The sequence below is a fragment of the Dryas octopetala genome, chromosome 4 (assembly GCF_963921425.1).
Source record: "Dryas octopetala chromosome 4, drDryOcto1.1, whole genome shotgun sequence".
Lineage (NCBI taxonomy): Eukaryota > Viridiplantae > Streptophyta > Magnoliopsida > Rosales > Rosaceae > Dryas > Dryas octopetala.
Genome location: NC_141369.1, coordinates 10,272,435 through 10,289,193, shown reverse-complemented (window position 1 = coordinate 10,289,193; position 16,759 = coordinate 10,272,435). Strand labels below are relative to the sequence as shown.

Below are 16,759 nucleotides of genomic sequence, written 5' to 3'. Positions count from 1 at the left end.
CACCCTCCAGCACTCAGCTTCCACCAAACTAAAAATTTTAATTAATTAATATTACTGATAAATTAAAAAGGTGCGACATGGAGAATGGTTGTTCTTCCCAGAAATGGAAGTTCCGTGGGAATGAAGAACTGAACACGGCGGCAATCTCGGTCCGAGGAGCTCTCGGCATGCTAATGAAAAATCTCAACCCGGATGATCAGCGACCCACCATCATTCTGGGTCGGGGCGACCCGACTGAATATGTATCGTTCAGGACTACTCCGGCCGCTGTAGAGGCAGTCACAGATGCCCTCCAATCATTCAACTTCAATTGTTACTGTCCTACTGGTGGTGTTCTTCAGGCCAGAAGGTATGCATTCTTAGTTACTTTCATATATATATGATTGGCCCATTCTCTTATAGTTCAAGTTGTTCAGAGACAGCACTTGTCTAACTTTTGTTTGAAAGTAACTTTTAATATATCGACATTAATTCGCTACTTAATTCCTTGATGATTTGTAAGGTGTAAAATGAAATTGCACGTATTTACATGAAAATTTTTACTTCTTATAATCAGCAATTATAAATGCCAAATGATTCACGACCACATATCTCCAACCAAAAAGTGGTGCAATGCCCAACCATTAATCAAAACTTTTTCGCACGTGAATTAAACACTATCTACTCTCAGTCTCATACTTGCTTGATGTCTTCTTCATTCCCATTCTCATTATTTTAATGATTACTATACTCCACTCCAAACTTTTAACTTACTCTCTATTTTTATAATTTTTGTACAGTTGTTTACATGCAAGCTGTATGGTTTTCCTTGGTAAAAGAAATCAAGACAATTATACTATTATGTATAGTCCTCAAATTAAATTAAATAGAATTTTGTTCTAATTGTTGTTTTAGCTTGTTTTTTGAGTTCAATTTATGCTAAACATATATATATATATATTGAAATTTTCTGGGTAGGTTGTTTGTTCTTTTAACTAAATAACGAATGTGAGTTTTTTTATGATTTCTTGTTATCTTTTGCATGTCCTATTCTTCACAAGGTTCAACATTTTAGGATATATAATTCTATATTTTAGGATATAAAATCATCGTTTAATTTTATAATTTATGTATTAACTCTTGAATTTTGGATGGTATTCCAAAACTCAAGAGTTCAAAGTTAAAATCTAATAAAAAAATGGGAGCTCAAAATTTTAAGAGTTAAAAATGGTGAACGTGTTGACAATTTATATCCTAAAATATAAAATTATATAAAAAATAAAAAAAAAAGTTAAAAAAAAAAAGTCATAATATACATGGGTATGTTCTTTAATTAAAAAAAATATAGGTCATTCACATAAAATTGTTATATATATATAAAGTTGTTTACATCTGCTTTAATTCTTTGTCATTGAAACTAATTAATATTAGATTCTTTAGATATGAAAAGATAATACGCTAAAGCAGATTTGATCAGGTACGAACATGCAAATATGCGAACATGTCACCGAGTTCTTAGTAGCTTCACCAAGCACTCGACAATAATTTTTTTAAATAGGTGAGCGCTACAAGCAACTATAGGGCTCAGTGCTGCTTTCTCTGCCAAGTTTTAAGAATATATATATATTTTAATGGGTTTACCTCATTTTCTTTTAGGGTATATTATTGGCTTGATGAAAGCGTTATGTTAGAGTTTTGTTTTAGATTTTGAACAAACCAAAATATGAGAGCTAAATCATAACATAAACATTAATAAACAAATATCAAGCGCTCAATACTGCAAAATTTTAAACTACTCAACAATAGTTAGGTGCGAACGTGCAAGTGTTATTTCACATATCATAGATTCATAATTGAACATATCATATATATATATGTATATTATGAACAGTACTGAGGCCACTTTCTGCTCCAAATTTGTTTTGTCAGTATTTACACATATTTTAATATAGTCATAGACAGTCCCTCGTGATTCATGAGCTAGTTGGGACTCAGTCATATCGAAGGTGACAACATAATTAACATGCAACATGCATGAAGTATCTTTTATATATATATATATATATATATATATATATATATAACAGAAAAGACAAGGGAAGGGACACAGGGTGAGCTCCATGCTTCCCGTCCCATGAATCTCCAAATCTCCAATAGCGGGAGAAGAAGACCCGTGTTGGGCTTGTACTTTGTGTCACAAGTCCTGCACTTCATGCATCATTGTGGACCAAACTTTAATCATTCAATTCAAAGAATCCAAGTTGCTGTGATTAATATAATTCGCACTAATCATTCAACCAACAATAATATAATTCCAATCTAACTTCTTTTTTTTGGCCCGGATATTCCAATCCAACTTTAAACAAGCAAATTATATGATACATGGGGTCGTTTTATTGACTTGGAATTAAATTTTTGTATCAGCATGTATGTTCTAATGACATATTGGTAAACTTATATAGCACTTTTTGTATGCGTGTGCAGAAGAAATATGAGCGTGTTAAAAGTCTGATATACACTTCAACCAAAAGAGAAGAACTTTCATGTATGGGGATGCCAAGTCAACAATCTGATCTGATGTCACAATCCAATAAAAATAAGACACTTGTGTTCTCCTTTTGATCATACCAATCAAAATTAGTTAAGTTAATAATTTATTGAGTTGTGAGACAGTATTGCTAACACCAAGTGTCTCATCTTATTCATTGGATTGTAACACCAAGTCATATTGCTGACTTGGCATCCTGTGACAGGGAAATTATTCTCCAACCAAAAAGGCTGTTTAAGGCAATTGAAAAAAGTCATTGAAGACTTTTGATGGTGTTAATTTCAAAATGCAACACAAGATCGACTTTAAGCTTGGTCATTAATTAATACCATGACATTATATAAATACCATGTAAAACCCTTTCTATGACGTTTGGTGAACGTCATAAGAACTTCTTTACATTAAAAAGCCGTATAAAAGTTATATATATCAATACTAGTTCGGTATTGTATAAGAATCCATGATGTATGTGATTAATGATTGTTAAATGTGCTTAGTATATAATTGTAGTTGCCTTTGAATAAAATTATTTTGATCACTAAAACAAAACACTGATCACCTCTCTAATAAATATGGAGCCCATTTATAGGAGGGTTCCACATTTGTTAGAGGTGGTCAATAAAAAAGTATTCTATGACCTAGTTATCCAATATAATTTCTCTCTCACTACATGTAAATGGATACCTCTTACATCATGAACGTGGAATGTACTGTTATATGGTGATATTCACATGCATGCATGTTGTGAGAGGGTTCGTATAAAAATTCCTAATGATCAGAAAAGTGTCAATAAATATCATACAAAAACTGGGTTTTATACTTGTCTTGTTTGTACTTGACTTTTATCTCTAGTGTACTACTAATCTAAAGAGTCTCATTTATGGTTTAATTAGGGCTATAGCAGAATTTCTGTCTCGTGACCTCTCACACAAGTTAGTGGCGGATGATATATATCTCACTGCCGGTTGCACGCAAGCAATCGAAATCATGGTATCTGTTCTTGCACGTCCTGGTGCCAACATTCTGCTTCCCAGGCCTGGCTACCCACAGTATGAAGCTCGAGCAGCTTTCGACAACCTGGAAGTACGCCATTTTGATCTTATTCCCGAAAAGGGTTGGGAGGTGGATCTTGAGTCTGTTGAAGCTCTTGCAGATGAAAATACTGCTGCTATAGTTATTATTAACCCTAGCAATCCTTGTGGAAATGTCTTCACATACCAGCATTTGAAAAAGGTACCTACATGCATGCTTATAATTGAACAATATTTTGGAGGATCACATTTATGCACCACATTGTGGACTACATATCTAAGGACACCAACATATACAACATTGTGGACTAGCTACTTCTTTAATAGAGTTGAGACCCAGTTGTATATGTGGGTCTCATCTCTATATAGAGCTGGACTTCATCTCTTATAATTGAGACTCCGACATATTCAACGTTACGGACCACCTGTTTAATAAAGGTGAGACATAGTTATACATATGAGGTCTCACCTGTATTAAATATGTGAGTCTCATTTATGTAGTGCATTGTAGATGTAGTACATCTCTAATTGTAAAGATCCATATATATATACAACATTGTGGATCACCTCTCTAATAGAGGCGAGTCTGAATTGTCTATGTAAGTTCTATACTTCTATCTATATTAAAGATGTGGTTCATATATTTAATTGAGGTCTATGTAGCATCATCATAATCTAATTAAAGTACTTAATTTTTTTAATTATTTCACCAATTGTGGTATGAGATAGGGCTGAGATTGGCATTTCCTTCCATAGATCGAGTTGATGAATTTTTACTAAATACTAAGTTTGCTTTTGTCAAATTTAGATTGCAGAAACAGCAAAGAAACTTGGAATCTTAGTGATTTCGGACGAAGTTTATGCGGGTCTAGCTTTTGGCAGTAATCCTTTTGTGCCTATGGGAAAGTTTAGTTCAATCGTACCAGTTGTTACGCTTGGCTCTATGTCAAAGACATGGATTGTTCCTGGTTGGAAACTTGGCTGGATTGTCAAAAATGACCCCAAAGGCATCCTTGAAAAAACTGGGGTACTAATTAATTGGTGTCTTATATAGTATATACATCTTAATTTTTTTTTTTTTTGCACTCATTCTATAATATGTGAAATTAATTAATTTTTGTCATTATAATAAATTAACTTTTCAATTACCATTGTTTCTTTTCTTTGCAGATTGTGGACAGCATTAAAAACTATTCCGACATCACTACTGACCCAGCAACCTTCATTCAGGTACCTATTCCATGCTGCTTAATTTTTTCTTAATTAAAAGTTTTAAAGATAGAATGTCATGCCTTCACACTAGCTCACTGTTATTGAAGTTCTTATCATATATTGCAAAGTTATACTGCCGGATTGTTAATAACAATTTACCTTATCAATGGTCTAGAAAATGGCTGCCTAACAAAATAAATGTGAAATTTTCTAGCAAGAGAATATAAGGACATACAATATATGTAGGCTCATTTAGGTGCGAATTAATGTCCGCAATACAATATATATATATATATATATATTAGGCCCATTCGGGTGCAAACGTGCGGACGTTCACAGCTGATGCCGAGTGCTCGGTAATGCAAAATTTTGCAGCTGTCGAGCGCTTAGCATTGGTTCAAGGACGTTTATGTTATGGTTTAGCTCTAGAATTTTGGGCTCCACTTAAAATCCCAGAGCTAAATTCTAACATAATACCTCCATCAAGCCCATTCTATACTTTAGGAAGGGATGTGGTGAAAAATGGGGGTTTTACCTCAAAACTCGGCGGAGGAAGCAGCAATGAGCGCTGCTCGCCTGTGTTAAAAAAACTTTGCTGAGTGCTCGGTGATAGGTGTGCACCTGAAGAGTTCTCTCTCTCTATATATATAAATATATAATTTCATCTATTTTTCTTAATTTCTATCCCAATTCCATTGAAAATAAATTATTCTCATTTTCAGGGGGCAGTACCTCAAATAATTGAAAGAACAAAGGAGAACTTTTTCTCTAACATAAATGGAATTTTGAGAGAAGCTGCTGATATTTTGTATGAAATTGTTAAGGAAATTCCATGTCTTGCTTGCCCACACAAACCAGAAGGATCCATGGTTGTATTGGTAAGGATAAAGACATTTTATGTAGCTTATAATTATTGGATAATTAGAAATTTAACATATTTGAGCTAAAATCAATTATGTCAATTTCTATCACAGGTAAAGCTAAACCTATCAGCACTCGAAGGCATTGATGATGATATACAGTTTTGTCTTAAGTTGGCTAAAGAGGAGTCGGTGATTTTTCTGCCAGGTAAAAATTGAATAACTTGTAAATTAATGAATTGGTATATCATCTTGTACTGCTTAGCACAAGTATTAAATGAAATTGTGTGGCTTGCATCTAAGCAGAGTTGTTTGACATGTAATATGTTATTATCTACCAAACAGTTTAATACGTTATATTATCAAATTGTTAATTTAACTAGACTATATTTTCAAGAAAAATTCACGCACATGATTTTAAACTAACAGTATGTTAGCATTAGAAATTATTTGCATCGATATACATGTGGGATCATCCCATGTGTAGTCCGCATAGATCCTACACAACAATCCTAAATGCAAGTTACATGAAGTGCGTCATTTGATACCCAACGGGGTACATGGTCAACGCTGTCTCCCCTTACCTGTATAAGATGACACACTTACTATATGTAAGTGCATATAGGATTGTTGTATGAGATTTCATGGGACCACGTACATGTGGATGACCCCGCATATGGATGTGAGCATAACTATCCCCCTCTCTTTCTATAGAGAGAGGAAAAAAAAAGGTATATAGTGATAGTGCAAAATAACATAAAGAGTTAAATTGTTTTATAAGATATATAACATATTAAATAATTATCCGGCAAATGGAAATTTCCGATATTTAACATCCATTCACTACATTGATCATGTTTCCAGGAGTCACCGTTGGGCTAAAAAATTGGCTCCGCATTACTTTTGCTGTTGAACTTCCTGTACTTGAAGATGGCCTTCAGAGGTTGAAAGCCTTCTGTCAAAGACATGCCAAAAAGTAATAAGATTTATGTCTTCACAGTCATAAAAGTGACTGCAGATATTGCTGATCGGCATCTTCAGATTAGATCTCCGGTTTCACCAGCGTAATGAATAAATGCATGAAGACATTAATTAATTAGCTGTGTTTGCCATCATGGTGATCAACAAGTGTTGATCGATCTTATTATGTTCTTGTTATTCACATGATTTTCTGGGACCCTTTGCATGTATAAGTGCAAATATATAGACTTATACTGTTGGCCTCTTTTTGGGATTTAAAAAGATAATGTAATAACAAAATCCTAAACAATATCAATCAATGATATTGATTTGTATTAGTGTTTTCAAAGCTCACCTGAGGCGCGTTTTGATTGCGAAGAGCAGAAAAATCTCGTTGGGCGGTCAACTGTTCGACGAAATGCCTCAAAAGTGAACGCCTTTTGGTTGAGGTGTAAGCTTTGTGACGCAAAGGCGCTAAAGCGTAAGGAACATACGCCTAAAGGGTAATTTCATTAAATAGCCCTTTTTAATACAACAATATATTTTCTAATCGTTCCCTCTCAGCTTTATCTTTTATAGCTCTTTCTCCCATTTTCAGACAAAAATATATATATATATCTCTCTCTCTCTCCTCTCTCTCACTCCCTCCCCCTTTAGCTTTAGATTTCACTGATGAAGATCTGAACCAAAACCAGCACCACCTAAACCCCCAGCACCATAACCACCAACACCACCCAAACCCGACTGAGCCTGGCTTCCTTGTCGGCGGCGGCGCGACCCTTGGCCTTGCGTTAGCAGGGACTTGCAACCCTTGATTTGAAGCTTGCTGGGTATTGGGCCAAATTGCCCTTGATTCGAAGGTTGATGTTTTCGTATCCAGATTTGCTTGATGCTTTGGACTTCGCATCTGGATTCGCATTCGAAGGTTGATGCTTTCGCATCTGGATTTGGTTGCTGGGTATTGGCCCATTTTTGGATTTGCTTGTTGCTTAGGCTCTCATGGGTCCCACAAATCACAGATCTGTCACCAAGTTTTCATATTACATCTCTTTTCAATTTCTCTTTTTTTTTTTTTTTCTTTCTTTGAAATTTTGTGGGTTTTGAATGTAATCGGAGAAAAAAATTATCAAGAACATTGTATTCATTATTGAGCAACAAACATAAAAAAGCTTGGATTGAGACTTGAGAACTTTAATAAATTTAGATTTGTTTGTCAAATTTTTCATTTTGTTGTTTCAGATATGAAATTTCGATCTAGGTTTGTTGTTTCATAAATGAAATTTAATCATTGTTGACACATGGTTGACAAATGGTCGACGCATAATGCTACAGACTGTCGATATGTCAACAATGTAGCGATGAGAAACACATTTTTATTTGAAAATGGGCCAAAGAGCTATAAAAGATAAAAATGGAATGGAAGGTTAGAAAAGATATTGTTGTATTAAAAATGGCTATTTAATGAAATTTTCCTAAAGAAAATATATAGTGACTATGCCGTACTAGACTGCCTGTTAACATAACGCGCCAAATTGTTTGCCAAAAGGACATACATTTTCAATACATCTATTTCATTGATCATGTTTTCAGGGGTCACCATTTGACTAAAACAACCCTTTTACGAGATATGGATCCGCTAATAATTATGATACTCCAAATATTTTTTTCTTTAATACAAGAGAGGCAGAAGGAAAAGATGAAGTTCAAACTCTGACCTAGGTGTGGACTAACTGTTCACTATTATTGAAGCATTAAACACATTTAAGGGTGAAATTGTTTTATATTTTTTCCCCATAATTTATCTTCATTCATTTGAATAACGCCTTACGGAGCGAAGGACTTTATCATCTTAAGAATATCTATGAATCTTTCTATTCCCCTTCCATCCAATCTCATTTCTTGCTTGTTTTACCTGTCTCGAAATTCCTTTCCTTTGAAAATAGAGAATTTCATCATTCAAAGAGAATTTCAAATCAATGTTAAAATGTTGTTTCAAATACAGTCCACCACCAGAACAAAAGAAGGATTTTTGGTCTCCTTCACAAATGTGGTGGCTGCACTCACGAAGAACAAAACTTGTTCACAAATACAAAGAGCAAGAAGAGATATTAATACCAAAGTGCAGCTGCACGCACAAACTCTATGGGCAAACAAGAGATTTTTCTTCTCTTCCAAAGCTAGTGCAGCACCCCACAAACAACACAAAAGGGCTGCAGCTGCTCTCTCTTTCTAGCTTTTTGGTGCGGCTACAATTCACACACACCACTTGTTTTTGCTGCTGCCCTATTAATCAATGAACAAAGGCTTCCTTTGGTAGCTAGGAGGCACGGGTGAAACAAGCCGAAGTCTTACTCCACCTATTCTAATAGGTGATGTGGCTCAATATAAGCCACTCAAACAAATGGATTAAATTAATGGGCCAAACCCAAGTGGGTCCATTTAGAGCCGAAACCAACACCAAGGCCATATTCAAGTGTTGAATGGTCACAAGCAAAGGTTATGTGCAAACAAATCTTCATCCTTACAGCCAACCCTGCAAGAAAAGTGAACTTACTATTAGATCATTTGGTAATATCAACTTTCTAACCCCACCAGAGTAATCAACTTTAATTCTAACTATATATTATGTCTTCATCGGGTATAAGGCCTTAAGGTAAACCTCAGATCGTGCAATGATTCTCATAATCTTGGCGGTTGTGATAATCTGGCATAAAGAAAGACTCAAGGAGTGAAATACAGTATTGAAAATTTGATGGTTGTAAATTAAAGCTTGTTTCTATACCAGGTAGTACTATGACAAATTCCTCTTTGGCAAGTAAAAAACCCCAATCACCACGTACCTTGGCAAATATCTTGAAAAACCATGGTTTTCTTGGACATTTTAGTTCATTAGTTTACTCATTTTTTGTTCAGATTCCTCCAAGAAATTTACATCACCATGGAAACCTACATTGTCAAAGTAAATTTGAGGCAAGTTTTCATTTTCTATTTCTGGAGTTCTTTTATTAGCTTGTATCCTCTTGGATTTGGAAGAAATGTATCAGCATCAATCCTCCTGGATGTCTGCGCGATTTGGGTGGAGGGGGTAGGACTTTTGTTGACTACTTGTCTTTTTAATTTTTAAGTTTTTTAGTGTTAGTTGTAAGGGTCTTTAATTTACATATAAATCAAAGAATATTTTTCTCTTTACATAAAATATCAATCAACCAATTTTTAATTTCATTTTGATAAATCATTACCAAATTGTAAATGAAAACAACATTAATTACTAATAAAGACCATATATAAAACTCTTCTACCAAAAAGAAAATCAAGCCCATCATTCCACCTTCGACCAGCCAGTAGTACCGGCTGATACCATTGGCTTTTCTTGCTATATTGGGCGGGATCGAACCTGCACCTATCCTAGAAAAGTATTATTTTTCAATTAATAATGGTATATAGTAACAACCACAAGTAGAAAATTATATAATATGATGAGATCAACAGAAGTTGATGTCAAATAACTTGTAATACAAGGTTTTCAAGTATTCACTAGAGTAGTAGCTACAAGCTGCATGAGATACAACGCGAAGTTGCTATCTCTGACGACCACCCTTAATTTTTTATGATAGAGGGCGGACTTTATTTATTTTACTTGATTGACAAGTAATTCCAAATTATAATCACTCTTAAGAATCAAAGAGCCAACAATATTTGGAATGGAGCATGAAATCCAAAGCCAAATTGTTGATCACCATCAAATACTCCATCTTTATATATATGATGACTTCCAACACAAGTTACTAATGTTTCGTGGCATGCCTTTGGCAGAAGGCCTTTATCCTCCCAAGGCCATCTTCAAGAGTTGAATGGTCACAAGCAAAGGTTATGCGCAACCAATTCTCCATCCCCACAGCCAACCCTGGAAGAAAAGTGAACTAACAATTAATTAGATCAGAGGGTAATTAATCACTTGGAAAATTAACAACCGTTCTAACTCCACCAGAGTAATCACTTTTCACTTCCCACTGTACTCTTTGTGGGTAAAAAGGAAACCCCAACAACCCAGTCCTTCATAGGGTACAAAAGCCTTAAGATAAATCTCTGATACGTGCAATGTCCCAAAAACCACACATGTATTAGGTAAATCTAAATGCTTTTGCGCCAGTAAGGATTCAAACTTAGGACTTTGAGTTTACAACTTGCCTCTTGGCCACCTGTGCAGGTTCACTCCCTACTGTTATGCATATATAACACTGGCCTCCTAGTTTCAAATGCATATTTAAATAAAAGAAATTAACATTGAGCATCCCCTGCTAGCCAGGTACCATGATATTTCCTTTATTAGGGGGTGGGGACTAATATCAAACAGCCAGATGGGGGTACGTCCTTTAAGCTTGGAGGATTTGATAATCTGGCATAAAGAAATAGCAAAATCCAGCTTTTCAAATTTGATGGTTGTAAAGCTTGTTTCTATACCAGGTAGTAATATGACAGATTCCTCTTTGGCAAGTTTGATGCAGAACTCCATATCATCACCAATGTCATCCAGTAATGAGAGGTTTAGCTTCACCTACATAAGATTGGATGAAATGATTTAAAAGAAAGGATTTGGATTTGACAGTAAGGCGAAATTAGTTATAAAAAAAAAAAAAAAACAGATAGAATAATATAGAATGTGTTTGAAATAACTAAATATAATTTATTTGAAGTAGATTTGAAATACCTATATATACTAGGAATCATTTGAAATTAATATATGTGTTTTCTTCTGATTCAAAGCTAGTGTGTATGGATTGTAATAGTCCAATTAATAACAAAGTAATTAATTTGACTAGGGAATTTTAGCTAAATCCTTACTTAGATTTGACCATTATAGAACTGGCACAAAGATACATATGTAATTCACTTACCATTACAAACATAGAACCCTCTGGTTTGCTTGGGCAAGTAATGCAAGGGATTTCCTTGAGTTTATCAAAACATATGTCGGCAGCACCACTTAGTATGTCAACTATTTTTGAAAAGAAATCCTCCTTTGTTTTCTCTAGAATTTGAGGAATTGCTCCCTGATACATAAACCACATTGTATAATTCATCATATAATACAGAAATAACGAGTATGCTGATCAATGCCTTCAACATATATGTCTGTATTTTCTCTTCCTTTTTTCTTTAAGACAAAAATCTCTAGGGCCATTTTCAAATTGAAGATTGAAAGAAATTTTTTCAGGTGGAAAATAAAGGGTTACCATACCTTCTCAAGCCAACCAAGTAATTAATTAAGATTATGTCTCAAAGTTATAATGGTTCAAAATCAAGTTTAGTATCTAATTAGCTATAGCAATCCCATTATAGAAAATCTAGTAACAGTAAGTATAAGAAAAAGTGCTGCATTTTTCATTAATTAATGTAAACAGTGAAGTTCAAAAGTAACTTGAATTGCAAAACCTGAATGAAGGCTGTAGGATCGGATGATACACCCAGACAACTTGTGATGCACTCAATAACCTGAGGGAAAAAAACAAAAGTAAGAACAGAGATATGAGTAACTGTGTGTGTGTGTCTGAGATAGAGAGAGAGAGAGAGAGAGAGAGAGAGAGAGAGAGAGAGAGAGAGAGGACCCCAGAATTTTTAAGGGTGCCATTGGGATCACATGTCACAAGCCAACCAAGTCGCCACCCAGGTACAATCCATCTCTTTGATATAGAACCAAGTGTAATAACTGGCACAATGGATCCATATGTCCCCATTGGCACAAATGGAGTACTTCCAAAAGTAAGATGGTCATAAACTTCATCAGTAATTACAAGAATCCCAAGCTTCCTTGCTGTCTCTGCAATCTACAATTCAACAAACTCAAACTTGTTTAGCCAAGATCTCCATAATTGGCAAGAAGATAATGATCAGAAAGTTCCTATAGACTAACACAAGCACAATTCCTACTCCACATTTTACATTATTGTGCTTATTTTTCAGATTACAAATTGTACTTAAGCATTAGATTTAAGCGAAATTATATAGTTTGGACATTATTACACTTTTGATGTTTGTTAAATTTTTTTGCAATCATATCCTTGTAATTCTGATTAATTATTGTCTGCAATTGAGTCTAAAATCACATTTCCGTCAAAATAATTAACAGAAATTCCATGTGCAAATCGCAGGAAAGGTTATTAAAATTGATGGAATCCCCAACCCCCAATAAAATGACTATAATACCTTCCAAGTGACCAAAACTAATTTGACATAAAATGACTATAATCACATTTCGGTAACTAATTTAACATAAAATGTGATTTTTGGACCCAATTGCAAACGTCAATAAACCAATAGCTAAAATTGAAACAAAAATATAGTTCAAACTAAATTTTATTAGAAGGAAAATGAAACCCAAATTTCAAAGACCACATACTTATATTTGTACAAAGTTTCCTAAATCACTTCTACTAGGTTGTTTGAGTAAGCAAACCTTTTTCAAATGTTGATTTGCGTATACATTTCCACAAGGATTTCCAGGATTGATGATGACTATGGCAGCAGTATTCTCATCTGTAAGTGCTTCAACACTTTCAAGATTAACCTCCCAACCTTTTTCAGGAAGAAGATCGTAATGTCGAACCTCGAGATTGGAACAGGCTGCCCGAGCTTCATAGAAAGGGAAACCAGGCCTCGGAAGCAGAATGTTGGCAGCAGGACGGGCAGCAAGTGCTGATAATAAGACTTCAATTGCTTGTGTGCATCCACATGTAACGTAAACATCATCTGGTGATAAACTGTATGGGAGATCATGCGACAGATAATCTGCAATTGCCCTGTTACATTTGAGCTAGCTAGCATCAATTTAGTATGCAGTAGTTAAAGTTTTAAAATTTTAATTAGAAGTGCATTAAACCATTATGCTAGCTTCGGTTTGGTTTTCCCTTCTCATGGGAAAGCATTAATGATTTTTTTTCAAGACCATATTACCCCTTTAATAATTAAAAATATCAATTCTGCCCATAAGAATTTGTTGGCATTCGTTTTATTTAGTATATATAATAAGAGGAAATTACATATTTGGTCAACTTATTTTATACCTAGTTCAATTTTGGTCAACGATTTTTTTTTTAAGTTCTGTTTTAGTCCACTAATTGTTTCATTTGTTCAATAAAGGTTCAGATTTGTGACTTTAAATCCTTTGGGTTGTGTTTTCTTCAATTATAATTGAAGTATAAGTTACATTTCATCATTTTTTAGTCATAAAAACAAATTTGAAGTATTATAATCTAAGAAAATTAAGATTGGGTGAAGTTTAAAAAATTGACAGTTTCGGGTACCCTACTTTGGGGTCAATTATCTTGAGTTTTAGAACTCCAATTTGAATGATCTTTATATGGTTGTAAAAAAAAATGCATACCTTTAAAACAAGTATATGTTTGCTGAATTTGGGTGAGATTTGATAGGGTAAAAGGCAGACCAAATTTGAGAAAACAAATCTGAACTTTTATTAAACAAGTGAAATAATTAGTGGACCAAAACAGAACTTAAAAAAGATTGTGGATTAAAATTGAACTAGATATAAAATAACTGAACTAAATCTGTAATTTCCTCATATAATAAATATGGATATAATTGGAAAACTGAATTATTTTTGTTTCGTATTCCCGTACAACCCAAACATGAGAAAAAAAAAAATAAAAAAATATTTCTTGATTACTTTCCCATAATTACTAAACATAGGAATAGAAATCCTACATTCCCTTCTCCCGTAAAATGCATAGGAATTCATTTATGTACAAACCAATTAAACGGGGCCTTAGAGCTTTGTTAACCAACTCATTTGTAATAAATCGCTACACTCATTTGTATTAGGAATGAATTGAATCCATCCTTTCAATGAAAATTCTAAAGCTAATCCCTAAACTCTAAGCTCTAAAATAATCATTCTACACCCTAAAATAATCAACCATAAATCCTAATTACTTTAAAATAGAAAAAAAAAAAAAAACCTAAAACAATATTGAGTCCTAGCTTGATAAACCCCGATAAGATTTATTCAGTCCTAATAATTGGAAAAAAAATATAAAAGAATAAAAATAATAAAATAGCAGCACTGAACACCCAAACTAACATAACGCTGAAACAATATCAAAAATGAAAGAGAGAGAGGAGAGAAGGCTCGGTGCGGGGCATGGCGAGGCTGGCCGAGCTGGGAGGGCCGGGGTGGTCGCCAATCTTGAGAGAGAGAGAGAGAGGAGAGAGAAGCCAGAAAGAGGAGAAGGCTCGGTGCGGGGTCTTCCTGGAGATGGAGCAGAGAACAAAGAAGAGAGATGGGGTGTGTAATATGAATTGTCTTTCAGTATCTTTTCATATTGAGATAAATCTGTAAATTCACAAATTAAGTGAGAGGGTGTGTAAATAGAGAAAATTGAGTGTGCAAATAGCAGCACTCTGTAATAATTTTCTGATTAGATGAGAAAAACAGACAGAAACAAAATAATAGAAAACAACGCCAAGGGACAAAAGGAATGGAAAAGAAGTTGTCGTTGATAAAAAAAAAAATTCTAAGATATAGACAAAAAATAATGAGGACACAATCTTTTTTTTATTTGTAATAATATATTATAAAAAAAGATGTGACATAATTTAATATTTGTAGCAACATTACCTAATATTTGTGTATGATAAATTGTTTAATATTATACATTATTTTTTCAAACCCACTAAAAATAAGATACCAATAAATTTTGGATAATATGTGACAAGTCTTGTAAAGTATGACGGAAAATTCTATGGGGCATCTGAAAGTGCTCCCAATTAATTTTTGACAAAAAAAAGAGCAGTTGCCCCTTTTTTTCCTACCATTATCTATTATATTTTACGGTTTTGACCACTAATAATGTTGGTTAAAAGGACAACAGACTTAACCACTTGAGTTTTAGGACAAAACTTTTGTCGAGTACTCAACAACTACATCTACAAAATTTGTGCAGATGCAACTCAAAAAATGCAGATGCGACTCAAAAAAGACAAATGCATCTTAATATATAGATGCACCTACCGAGCGCTCGACAGCCTAATTTCCACAAATGCGTTTTAAGCGCAAGAATTGTCTTTTAAGTCAAGTTAGTATCTCAAATATTCTTCTTAATTACCAAGTATATTAGTAGTTTGGTAGTAGAATTTGATTTACTAAAAAAAATTCCTTAATATTTCACTTTAGCCCTCAACTAAAAAAAGGGGGGTTTTTTTATATGGTTAAAATAAAAAATAATATGATAGCTCGGTCCACCTACAATAACACAGTAATAGGTTAGTCTGCTTTAATGAGCTGAGTGTGTGCTCAGGAGTATTTATTTATTTTTCATGTTTTAGAATATAATTACTGTACAATAGTAATAACCACTATCATTGTGCAACAACAATTATTAAAAAAAATCCAATAAAATGATATTAATAAACGTACCTTTCGTCTCTCTCATACATAACATGTCACAATTAAATTCATAAATTAACATAAAACACAAAAATTCAAACTTAAATCCTAATTTCAAGAGTAATATTGTTTGATATTGACTAACAGTAACAATTGTTATGCATACCTCCTTGCGGGTAGAATACCAGCTGCGGGAGTATAACAGTTGTACTTGGCGGAGCGAAGCGCGTCAACAATGGCGTCTTCGGCTACAGCACTCGTCCGAAAGCACTGGAACGCCGAGGGGTCACCGTGGCCAAGAGGAATGATAGGCCTGTCATCTTCTTTGTTGAGGTTTTGCATTATCCCGGTGAGGACTCCTCGGATTGTCATATCCGACGTCGTTTTGACCTCTCCATTATTCCCCTTATTCTCAAAGTTCCACCTACACTTCGAGCCGTGCTCCATTTCCTTGTGGGGTTGAGTGGGAGAGGTCCTCAGTATTTTATCGATCTCCTCTACCGCCCGCATCTTTATATATATATATATATATATATATATATATATATATATTTATGTTCACATGTATCCACTTGCCACGTGTGGAAACTTTACGTTGCATCTCATTCAATCTTTTTCAATGACTAGTTCACTGACTTGTACATAAATAATAAATTAGTATTTATTAATTTCTAATATATTATTAATATTCTTACTAGGCCTCACCAAAAAGCCCAAGGCCCGAAGCCCACCCGAAGCCCGCCCGGCCCATTAGGCCCGAAGCCCGATT

General features: G+C 34.2%; 2 protein-coding genes across 3 annotated transcripts; one reads left to right on the top strand and one right to left on the bottom strand.

The window, feature by feature from the left end:
• On the top strand, positions 1-6,803 carry LOC147286683 (nicotianamine aminotransferase 1-like). Its single transcript, XM_086242132.1, has 7 exons — positions 1-349; positions 3,421-3,760; positions 4,367-4,585; positions 4,729-4,788; positions 5,493-5,648; positions 5,745-5,838; positions 6,495-6,803. Exons 1-7 carry the CDS (start codon positions 78-80, stop codon positions 6,608-6,610), a joined length of 1,257 nt encoding a protein of 418 aa, XP_086098258.1. The 5' UTR covers positions 1-77; the 3' UTR covers positions 6,611-6,803.
• Positions 6,804-10,048: 3,245 nt separating this feature from the next.
• On the bottom strand, positions 10,049-16,481 carry LOC147286682 (nicotianamine aminotransferase 1-like). Of its 2 annotated transcripts, none has more exons than XM_086239490.1 (7): positions 16,157-16,481; positions 13,045-13,387; positions 12,197-12,415; positions 12,024-12,083; positions 11,486-11,641; positions 11,052-11,145; positions 10,049-10,510 (listed from the first exon to the last, which is right to left on the bottom strand). In XM_086239490.1, the coding sequence occupies exons 1-7, from the start codon at positions 16,435-16,437 to the stop codon at positions 10,446-10,448; spliced, it is 1,218 nt and encodes a 405-aa protein (XP_086095616.1). In that variant the 5' UTR covers positions 16,438-16,481; the 3' UTR covers positions 10,049-10,445. The 2 variants fall into 2 exon arrangements, with proteins under 2 accessions (XP_086095616.1, XP_086095615.1); XM_086239489.1 differs by having other exon boundaries at positions 10,050-10,494.
• Positions 16,482-16,759: the final 278 nt, after the last annotated feature.